Genomic DNA, 12,497 nt, shown 5'->3' on the forward strand with positions numbered 1-12,497 from the left:
CAGAAAGTTAGTTTATAACCTGGATTAAAACATAGGCTACTTTTTATCCCGATATTCCCACGGGGATAAAATCTCGAAATAACAACCGCTATGCTTAGAGTCATGAAATTTGGTATGTAGGTAGTTGGACGTCTGAAATAAAACATAGGTGACTTTTTGACCCGATATTCCCACGGGATACCTAGGGATAAAATCTTGAAATAACAACCGCTGGGCTTTGAGCATGAAATTTAGTATGTAGGTAGCTGGACCTCTGAATTAACACGCTACTACTTTTGATTTTATGGTCCTAGGAATTGTATGAAATATCTCGAATGGAACGGAGTCAGAATTTGAAATGGTAGGTAGTTGGATGTCTGAAATAACACATAGGCAATTTTTTGAATCGATATTCCCACGTGATACCTAGGGATAAAATCTTGAAATAACAACCGCTGGGCTTAGAGCCATGAAATTTAGTGTGTAGTAGCTGAACCTCTGAAATAACACATAGGCTACTATTTATTTCGATATTCCCACGGGATAGGGATAAAATCTCGAAATAAAACCGCTGGGCTTAGAGTCATGAAATTTGGTATGTACGTAACTGGACATCTGGAATAACACTTAAGTGACTTTTTGACCCGATATTCCTACGGGATAACTGATAAAATCTCGAAATAACAACCACTTTAGAGCCAAAATTTGATATGTATAGCTGGACCTCTGGAATAACACATAGGCTACTTTTTATTCCGATATTCCCACGAGATAGGGATAAAATCTCGAAATAATAACCGCTGGGCTTAGAGTCATGAAATTTGGTATGTAGGTAACTAGACATCTGGAATAACACTTAAGTTACTTTTTGACCCGATATTCCCACAGGATAACTAGGGATAAAATCTCGAAATAACAACCACTGGGCTTAGAGCCATGAAATTTAGTATGTAGGTAGCTGGACCTCTGGAATAACACATAGGCTACTTTATTCCGATATTCCCACGGGATAGGGATAAAATCTCGAAATAACAACCCGCTTAGACATGCGCTGGTATGCGGCCCGGGTCGACGCGCACGTTTAATCCCGATATCGGCCATCGGTCGATGGCAGGTTAATCGTCAACGTAATTATGCGATAGTCGTTTAAAGATAAGTCGTAGCTTTTGTTTATTTATACTTAAAAAGTTTTTAAGTACTCAGACGTACTCAGTTGGTGATGAATGCCCTATTTGGATGCAATAGAATTATGGCAATACTTTCTTCTTGGCAATGATGGTCTTTGCGGCTTATTTAAAAAAATGTGTAAACGTGCCCATTTTGCCTATTTATTGAATAAATGATATGAATTTAAAAGGTGATAGGGCATTTTTTGACATTTTAGCACTGTGTTTTGACCACTAGAATATGTTTTTGTATTCTTTATTCATAAACCAAATACTCTTCACTTCTTTATTTAGGTATTTTAAACTATCCCAGTTTAATATCTACAAGCTATTTATGACGTCGCATAAACACGTTATGCAATTAGATTATTAATTTAAGATTGTCCTTCCTAAAAAGCACTAGTATTTTTTTTTAATAAGTGAATTACATTAATCGTATTAAACAGTGAATCAGTTTCTTTGAGAATTTCTTCACTCAATAATAAAATTCGACTAAGTACATGATTGGACGAATTTCACAGAACAACACAAATGTGAAAAAGAAAATGAAAATCTAAAAACTACCTTGTATTATAGGGACTTTGCACCTGAAGATTGTTTGCTAAGCCACAAAAGACGTCATTTGCATTGTAAAAACATCAGCAATTTAGCATTGAATGCGTGTTTTACTTGAATCAATTTCATCATCTAATGACGGATCATTAGGAGATCCTTATATGGTATAATAGTTATTTAGATTCAACAAATCCTTAATCATTAGTACCGTGATCCATTGCGCAGGCCCAAGACACAGCACAAATGATAATTTATAGCAAATATTCTGCATAATGTTGTCCTTAGAATACATAGTTGCTTATTTCAATAATTATAAAATGTGGTTTCCACCTTGTTACCCTAGTTGGCTGCAAATTATATGGCATTCTGGCGTTGATTAGTAGTTTCTCGTTCTGTATTGATTAAATTATAGGTAAAAATGTAATAGTTAATTATTTCGCTTTCCTACGTCGGTTTCTTAAATAGTATTATAGGTACAGTCGAGGAAATTCAATAGCGTAGCAGAGAGGAACCTTTTTAGATTCAAATTCACGATGATTTCTTTGGAAGATATAAGAAATATGAACTTGACAGTTGCAGCAAAAACCTTGGTTATAATGTGATTTGGTTTCTTCGACTGTACCCATTGTAACCCTGTCGACGACACAGATGATGAATAGTAAAAGGAATAGAAATGTTATTTATAATGTTTTCGTTTTTTCAATAAAATGTAGCCGCTTATGCCTTTCTTCTTGCCATTTATGAGCACACTTTTTTGTGTCTTTTTTTCATAGATTTTACCAAATTAGGGAAAAATTACTTTTGAAGTACCTATCTACAAATAAACGCTGTAATTTACTCGAGCGGAGATTCGTTACAGGTTAAGACAGGGGAATGAATATGTTTTTAGCTTGTATAATTTTCTATTCATCTTATAATTGATCGTGTGTTTGACACCAATCCATACGTCATACTGGTTATGCTAAAAGCAAGCCTCCACCATAACCACGTTTCGGAAGCTACTGGGAAACAAACGTAAAATGATGCAAACCTATCCCTTCATTTACATAATGACAACTAAAAAGTTTCCACAACAAACTTGCATGTGAAGTCTTTATTCCCTCCGACATCACCGCGGGGCGTCAGCACAATAGCACACTTACTGTTGGAGTCACAAACACGACAGGAGATGACCATGCACACATTGCTCTTTGCTAAAACATGATAGGTAAGATAACGACTACAGTGGTCACGAGGAATGTTTAATCATGTATTCGCAATCGTGGGACGGTTTTGTGCAGAAATTTTGACATGTGAATTCTTTACAAGGTGTTTTAAATTAACCAGGAATATTTCGTGGATTGGAAGCTCCACTATAAATTTAAATATGTATCAACATAGCGTAATTCAAATACATTGAACAACTAAGAAAAGTTAAAAAACCCCCGACACTACATGATACGACTAATGACGACATGACGACCAGATGGCAAGTGGTTAAGAACCTGACTACGAACTTGAGGTCGGTTATCCAATATTTGTGTGAATACATGAACTAATATGTAAAATACATGACCTAGATCCATAGTACAAGCTTTGCTACAATTGGTGTGAAGTGTCCCATATACATTAAATGAAACATAGCTAAAAAATAACTGCAGGAAACTCATTGCCTGCTCGTTTGCCGCCTATACCATAAAAAAAGCGCATTGAAATCGTTACATCCGTTTGATAGCTGCTACGATGCCACCACAGACAACGTTTTTGTGTCGTGTGTTAAAAATGCAGTACAACAAATCTAACGGCAACTCCTGTCACTAGTGCTTGGTGTTTAGTGTATATTATCAGTCGATAGCAACAAATAAAATACGACTAGAACACTCGCAATTACATAGAATGATTCGTCGAAGTCTCCGCTCACAATCGGCGAGGCCGAGTTCGTAATAATTGGTTTATGTCTTAACTTATTATCTCACGTAATCTATATTTAGTAAATAGGCTACTTTGGCCCATTACGGACCCGCGGCCACATTCTTTCGGCGGCGGTTGTTGAAAAACTGGAGTATGTTTATGGTGTTATTAGAGCTGCCGTTCTTTAGATATCATTATCAGTCATTACATCGACGTTTGAGGCTCAGTGCACATTGGTACCAATTGAGTTGCCCAAACTGGAAATGTACTTGAATAATGTGCTTGACGTGATTAGAAGTCAAGTTAAGTTGGATTCAAAATATCTTTATTAAATTTTGGCTATTTTTTTAAATGTATTTTCATAAATTTTCATTAAACTTTCACTATTACAATGTACTGTACAGTCAGCAGCAGAAGAAAATGTGCGGTTACGGTGCTCAAAATGAGCGACACACGACTCTACTGTCAAGGTAATAAGAGAGTGTTTAGATTATTTTGACCACCACAACCGCTCATCCAATTATGCTGCTGACTGTACACGATTTTAAAATGAAATAAATAATTCATGTTTATATAAGCTATTATAAGCACTTATTGGTACAAACCGGTTCGAAAAAAACCTATTTTTATTTATTTATTTATTCGACTGGATGGCAAACGAGCAAGTGGGTCTCCTGATGGTAAGAGATCACCACCGCCCATAAACATCTGCAATACCTGCGAGACAATCCTTGCTGGATCACCAGGATGTCACTACCAGATTACCTATTATTTAGCTTTACATATATGCCAAAATTTTAAGTCTATCCGACCACTGTAAGTGGATCATAGCTTCCAAGATTTGACCCAAGCTAAATAAAAGCTTGTACTCGTAAAAACAAAACAAATTTTTGAGATTTTTATTTATGTAGTCTTATGTAGTTAATGGTGTGTAGTATGTCTTTATAACGGTCCGAGGGTTGCCGACGGTGCTGGCTGAAAATCAGCGCTGGGGTGTTTTTAACGCTTCAGCATTATGCTGAGCCAGTGTCCGATTCACAACCGCAATGACACATACCTTTGTGTTTTTTTTTTTTTTTTTTTTTTTTTTTTTGTACCTTATAATATTGTTGTCTTGTGTTGTGAATAAATGTATTTTCTTTCTTTCTTTCTTTCTTTAGATGTAAACAAATTTCGACAGCAAAACAACATGTTGCACAACCAAAGCCCGGAGCTAAAAAGCTCGATAACCCTAAACCTGCGCACGGGCACGTCGTAAAACAATTTAGTCGCTACCTAGAACGTCATTATCTGCGTCCATAAATCTTACCAGTCAGAATAGGGATGGCAATTCTTCTTTTAAAAAAATGATTTCTCAACAAATCGAACGCAAGAGGTCAAGTATCGATTTAATGTCTTATTGAAGATTTATTTACTTACAATTAAAAAGTGTAAATTTAAAATTATTGTTAATTAAGCAATTAAATAAATAATTAAATTTGTATCTATACTTGGTTATTGAAATTATTCAATTACTTTAAGAAATTTAACATCAAATTTTCAACTGGAAAACTGTTTTACAAACACTCCTAAATAGTTGAGTACCTAACTTAATTTACACAGCAACGTTTTTAAAGTTACCAATTACAAGTACAAGTGTGTACCCGAAGAATTGCGAAACTGAAGTAAAGTGGCAGTGGGCGCGAGGCATATTGCTCGAAGGACTGATGGCCGATGGGGTCAGACAGAAGGTTCTCGAATGGCGTTCGCGGACCGGGAGACGAGCTGTCGGTAGGCCTCTAACAAGATGGAGCGACGACCTGGTTAAGATCGCGGGATCGCGGTGGATGCGGAAAGCACAAGACTGGTCTGAGTGGAGAGCCTTGGGGGAGGCCTATGTTCAGCAGTGGACGTCTTTCGGCATACATGATGATGATGATGATGATGAACTACTTGTGTGACTCTAAATTACTTGTAATGAATAAAATTAATTTCAATTACATAATAATTCAAATTACTAGCCACAACTACCTAACCATAGCAATAGAAAAACAAATATGTTGGAAACTTTGCAAACTTTTAACATTATCTATTATTAAAAATCACGAATTAGTACTAAATTACAACAGTAATTATATATTTTTAGTTAATGGTTGTTTAACAATAAAGCTGCCTTTTCTTCACTGGTTCTTATGTGCGCTTAACTAATTTTACTGTTAGTAATTCTAAGTTCAATTTATTATTGAAATTTAAGAATCTAATCTCGCGTCTAACATCAACGAAGCAAATTTAATTTTAAATACAAACCTTTTTGCTGATATAATCTTTATAGACTGTACTTGCATTGTCATTCAACCTTCATATTATGTTCACCCCAAGCCAATTCGACATTGGAACTGAGTTGAATTACACTTAATTTCAAGATTTTTCTCGCAAATAAACATGTTAACTAAATTCGACAAGTTTTAATTATAAGTTTGTGAAAATATTTCTAGGCATCAATCAAAATCACCTGTGGCTGGTTGTATTTAAAATCTTATTATTTAAAAAATCACGACCGATAGCCATCCCTACTTCAAATTGTTCTCATTTCACACCAAATAAGTTACAGGACCGGCGCGGGCGCACGCTGCCACAATTACGCATGGTAATGCGCGGGGGCATCCGGCAGGTAATGATAGCCGCGGAATAGGAGCCATCGACGTCATATTTTGCTAAATTATGAAGGTAGTTATACCTTGCTTAACTTGTACTTTTTTACTTTATATGTACATATACCTGTCTTTTGTATTGCTTACTATGTGGTGTTTAATAATAGCTATTAATGGAACTGTATCGTTATAGGGGTCCTTAAAACACGAGTGTGGTTTCATGAAACAATGCGTAGCCGAGTTTCATAAAAGGGTCACATCGTACAGTTGCATACAATATTTTATCTACATCCATATATTAAATTCTCTATCATGTTTTTTTTTTTATACGACTGGATGGCAAACGAGCAAGTGGGTCTCCTGATGGTAAGAGATCGCCACCGCCCATAAAAATCTGCAACACCAGGAGTATTGCAGACGCGTTGCCAACCTAGAGGCCTAAGATGGGATACCTCACGTGCCAGTAATTTCACCGGCTGTCTTACTCTCCACGCCGAAACACAACAGTGCAAGCACTGCTGCTTCACGGCAGGATTAGCGAGCAAGATGTGTTCCGCGAACCATTAAGAATGACCTGCATTGCAACGAGAACTACGAGCAAGTATGTCTGCCCCACGACCTGCGCCCAAATATCGAACCTAACCTAACCTAATCTTTCTTTCTTTTCTTTCTACTTTTGATATTTTGTTCGTCGACTTTTTTACTTTAGATATATTAATTTTCGATATTCAAATACGTCCCCATCTACATTATTGAAGCGCACATTTTTTCAGAACCAGTGAAATGTATTTTAAACAATTAACAGTGTTACTAATATTCGTTAAGCATTGAATAATAGTCTCAAAATATTTCTTAGCTTGATTACAAAAATATCTCACCAAACATAGTAAAACTAACTAAGTAACCTAAATTAATGATCAAACGAACTTACCTGTACGTGAAGTTCGATCATAATTATATGAGCAGCTTCATTCGACGCGATTAGGTTCACATATTGTAGTTGGGCTCCACGCTACAGCCTTGCACGGATTTTAAAGAAAGTAGGGTAATTTTTAAAACCCTACTGACAACACTTTTTTCGTCCCGATCTTCCCCTGTCCTCCGGCGCCGACGTTCATTTTGTTTAAAGAATTTTTCACAATTCTTGGGAAAGGGCTTAAAATTTTCGGGAGGGTTATTATTAATCGCGTCGAATGAAGCTGCTCATATAATTATGATCGAACTTCACGTACAGGTAAGTTCGTTTGATCATTAATTATATTTCACAGCTTCATTCTTAGCGATTAGGTTCACATATTGTAGGATGTTCAGAGATAAAACTTAATTGTGAAAAATCAATACAATGTTTATTATTTCTTAATAATGATTTGTGACACTTACAGATTATGTAAGAAATAGTGATTAAATATGGCTTATAATTAATAAATGTTTAATCAATAATTTCGGCGTTATTTGAAAGTAACGCCTGAGCGAAATGATTATCTTTACTAATCACAATTTCCCGATTATAAAATTTACCAAATACTGACGAGTTTTCGCTCCAACCAGCTGTTTTTCGAATCACATCTAAACTGACACCCAGGGTATTTGCTTTAGAAGTGGCTGCATGCCGAGTACTATGCGCTCCGAAAACTGAAGTATCTAAACCGCTGCATTTTAACGTCTCTTTAATCCACTGACTTAATCTTTGTGATGATATTTTTGAATAAGGTTTTCTGTAACTAATGAATAGATGATTGTTGTTAGATAAGCGCAAAGTGCTTGTTTTCTTTATATATGAAATTAAACATCTGGCCGGGCAGATACTGGGCTTTGCATTAAAAAACGGCAGTTGTAATACTGGTTGCGTAGCGTTTAACCGTGATGTTTTTATTTGGTCTGGAATCTTAATAATGACTTTAGAATTAGCTATGATTTCAATGTTGTTTAATTTGATAAGTGACAGAGTTTGCACTCTATGTGCAGTTACAAGTGCTAATAGTGACGCTAGCTTTTTTGTTAAATTTTCCAAGTCCAGTGAATCATTAGGCCATTTATTTGACAAATAATTTAAAACCAAGTCTACATCCCAAGTTAGATCATATTTTGGGACAGTTGGTCTAAGGCGAAATATTCCTTTCATGAATCTGCTTACGCTTTCGTCTTTAAGATATGATGACCCTAATAACAAAGATATTGCTGATTTATAAGAATTAATCGTGCCATATTGTGCACCCTTCTCAAACACATCTGACAAAAAATTTATAACATTTGGAATCGATGGTTTAAAATAATCTATATCATGAATTTTACAATAATTAAGCCAAACTTTTAGTGAACTATCATATTGTTTATAAGTTTTATCGGTAAGGGAGCACAATATGATCTCAATGGACTTTTCATTTAAAGATTTTTCTAATAACGATCTCCGCATAATTTCACGGCAACCAAGATAAGCGTCTTGTTCAGGTTGTGGGACAATCTGAAAGGAGATTTTAGTAAGTTAATATTAGGGCCAAATTGGATAGAATCAGATATCGCAATTTTTCTTAAAATCGGAAACCAAGGTTGAGTCGGCCATAGTGGGACGACTATTATTCCTATAGCTTTATCAGCGATTATCTTTTGAAGGGTTTTTAGTATAAGTGCGAAAGGGGGAAAAGCGTAAAAGAATAGATTTGTCCAAGAGATAGTAAAGGCGTCGACCGCCCAAGCGTCAGGGTCATTCCTCCATGAGACGTACTGGAGGCATTTGGCATTGCATCTGCTGGCAAATAAATCTATGACAGGGTCACCAAAGGTTTTTACTATCTTTTGAAATGCCTCGTCACATAACTCCCACTCCGTGTCGTTGAATTTTTTCCGAGACAGATAATCAGCTTCACGGTTATCTCGTGTATTTATGTAAGACGCAAATACTATTATTTTACGCTCCTCACACCATTGCCAAATTTCATGAGATATTTTATTCAAATGGGGGTATTGAATACTACCCATACGATTTATGCATGCTATGGCAGTGACATTGTCGATTCTTAGTAAAAGTTCGCAGTTTGACATATCTTTAGCAAAGGTTTTTAGACCTAAATGAGCCGCTATTAATTCTAACATATTTATGTGCATTGTTTTTTCATCTTCCTTCCAAAAACCATAAACGTTTTTCCCATTACAATAAGCACCAAATCCACTTGACGACGCATCAGAAAATATTTCCAATTTGAATTTATTAAATCTAAACGGGTTACAACTGTGGTCGATATTTTTGATCCACCAATTAATATCGTTATTAATTATGTCGGGTAGTTTGATCGTCTGGTCATAATTAGGGTTGCTAAGAAGGTAAAGGTATTTTTGTCGTTCGAATTGTTTGGTGTAAAGCCATCCATACTGGATGGCAGGACAGGTAGATGTCAGGAGGCCAATAAAGGCAGCAAAATCGCGTAACTTACATTGTTTGATTGACTTGAATTTCATTAACATTTTTTTTATTTTAGTTCTTTTTGTATCCGGTAAACTTAATGTCATGCTATTTGAATCGAAAATAAAGCCAAGGAATTTACATTTTTGACTTGGTGTCAAACAACTTTTGTCTTGATTTATTATGAACCCGAGTTCTTTAAGTACAGTTATAGTAAATGTTACGTTTTGTTGACATTCTAAGTATGTTCTACCAATACACAAAAGGTCATCCAGGTAGATAACGGATATAAAACCATTTGATCTCAAGTACTCCATTACCGGCTTTAACAATTTAGTAAAAACATAAGGCGCGGTACATAAGCCAAACGGAAGACAATTAAATTCGTACAGAATGTTGTTATATTTAAACCTCAGGAACTTTTTATGATTTTTGTTTATAGGTATTAAAAAATACGCATCTTTCATGTCTATTGACGCCATATAGCAGTTCTTCGTCATAATCCTTGAAGCGGTTCTGTAATCTTCCATCTTAAAATGGTTAGTCTTAATAAATTTGTTTAAACATTTTAAGTTTAGAATAAAACGTTGGGTTCCATTTGGCTTAGGTACCAAGAACACGCTTGAAATAAATTCATCTTTAGTATGGGAGCATTTTGAGATTGCCTGGATTTTTAACAATGAATTGATTGCATTAGAATAATCAATATGTTCAGATTTTGATTTAGGATGTACACTGGGTGTATCACATTGAAATGGGGTAGATATGAATGGAATTTTGTATCCGTGTAACCACGATATGATGGCCGGATCGTTTGTAACTTCCTGCCATTTTTGCAGAAAATATTTAAGACGACCCGCGTACGATACCTCTAGGTCTATCGCCTCCTGGCACCCTTCGCCGCCGTCGGTCGCTCCGATGTCTCCCGCCGTTGAGAGCCGAGGTTTGTCCCTGCGCGTTGCGGCTGGCGAGGTTTGCCTGTGGGTAGATTCGCTCTGGGGGTGATCTTCCGAGGCATCGTTTTCCAGTTTAAACGATTGCTAGTAGAATTATGATTATATTTTAAGAAATTGTTCTTGTTAAATATATTTGATTTGTCATTTCTAACTTGTTTCAAATCGGCTGCAGATTTTTTTATTGTTTTCGCAGATTTTAATTTTTCTGATACGTTTTCACCGAATAACAGTTTGTCCCGTTTTGTCTCGCTAAGAGTGTCTTTCAATTCGGGATTTATAGCAGATATGATAAATCCACGGCGTGTTCTAGTATCGTTGAAATGACTATCGCAGAGAAGTCTGCAGGCATCACTAATCGGTTTGAGAATTTTTGTATGATTTTCCTTGGCAATGATAAGCTCGATTGCTTGATTGAGAGCCGCTATGGCAATGGATTCTTGCTTTTGTTTTGCTTGTAATGAAGCATCTCTTTTTACCATATTTTCCGCCAATGCGACTTTTACCTCAGGATTGAGGGTAGGCGCGACTAACAGGCTACAATTTTCTGGAATTAGATAGGAGTCTAATATTTTTTCTTTGACGTCCTTGAGTAACCCTTTTTCAAGGATGTCTTGCCACCTGGAGGCTAAGTCTTTGTGTGTTGGTTTTCCAAACTGTATGTCGGACTTTGGCGCATCACCGAGTAAAGCAAGAATCTCAGTGTCAAGTTCTGGCTGAATATCATCTTGACTACAAGTTTCAGCTGCAAGGGAGGTCGAAGGCATCTGGACTGGAGCTGGCGACGCAGGTCGCGAGGCGTCCGCGTCTCGCGGGTTCAATGCTGTATCGGATCCTAAAACAACCCGAATTTGTATTTTTGTGAAAGAGATAGCCCAGCTGGCGTCTCGCATCACACATACAAAGATCGCAGATTTTTGCGATTTTCACAAATAAATATGACAGAGATAGCCCAGTTGGCGTCTCGCATCAAAATTAAGAACTATATATTTTGCTGCCGTAGATAGGTTATTTATCATACAATAATTAAATTTTCACAATATCGGTAAGTAGATTACATGACAGAGATAGCCCAGATGGCGTCTCGCATCATAGTTAAATAACTAGACTTTGTACAAATTAATTATGGCCCATATTGTACACAATGGGAAAAAAAAATATTTTTTGAGGGTAGATTTCAGATCACGTTGTAAAGTAGGTCAAAATATTATACACGTAATCATTTAACGGTAAATTTGTTATCTCATATCGATTTCAATAATGGAATAAAGATTATAGAATTATAATAGGTAAAACCTTACTAACCTTCATTTTCGCTATCCGAGTAAATAATTAAGCGATTATAACTTCTCGGCTTCTTTTTAGTTACTTCGCTACTGCAATCGCTTCTCCTTTTCGGCATGACTGCTACGCGTTTCTTTAGGACGTTGAGATGGTAAAATAACTAATTATTATTGGATGGTGGAACGTGCGAAGGCTATGAGCACGGAACACAGAATGAACGTCGGCGCCGGAGGACAGGGGAAGATCGGGACGAAAAAAGTGTTGTCAGTAGGGTTTTAAAAATTACCCTACTTTCTTTAAAATCCGTGCAAGGCTGTAGCGTGGAGCCCAACTACAATATGTGAACCTAATCGCTAAGAATGAAGCTGTGAAATATAATAATTCTATCCGGCCAATTAAACCTACAATCGTATAAACAACACGACAATTTTAAATATTATCACTGGTAAATGAGGTAGGTTGATGGCAACCCCCACATTAAATAAAAAAAAATAAGCGCGCGGCTTGCAACAAATTGATAAGAGTCATGCATAAAGATGCGCGTGAGTGGACGGGACGGAACTTTCTTTGTCATGCGTGGAGTGCCCGAGGTAACTTAAACGTTCGGATACCCGATCTTGATGTTTTAGCGGAAGTGTCATTA

At 36.4% G+C, this 12,497-nt stretch overlaps 1 protein-coding gene across 1 annotated transcript; it reads right to left on the reverse strand.

Annotated features, from left to right (window-relative positions):
* Positions 1–7,132: 7,132 nt before the first annotated feature.
* LOC141442198 (uncharacterized) lies at positions 7,133–12,193 on the reverse strand. Its single transcript, XM_074107112.1, has 2 exons — positions 11,876–12,193; positions 7,133–11,405 (listed from the first exon to the last, which is right to left on the reverse strand). Exons 1-2 carry the CDS (start codon positions 11,970–11,972, stop codon positions 10,495–10,497), a joined length of 1,008 nt encoding a protein of 335 aa, XP_073963213.1. The 5' UTR covers positions 11,973–12,193; the 3' UTR covers positions 7,133–10,494.
* Between the last annotated feature and the right edge of the window lie 304 nt (positions 12,194–12,497).

The sequence above is a fragment of the Choristoneura fumiferana genome, chromosome 25, assembly GCF_025370935.1.
Source record: "Choristoneura fumiferana chromosome 25, NRCan_CFum_1, whole genome shotgun sequence".
In the NCBI taxonomy this organism is placed as follows: domain Eukaryota; kingdom Metazoa; phylum Arthropoda; class Insecta; order Lepidoptera; family Tortricidae; genus Choristoneura; species Choristoneura fumiferana.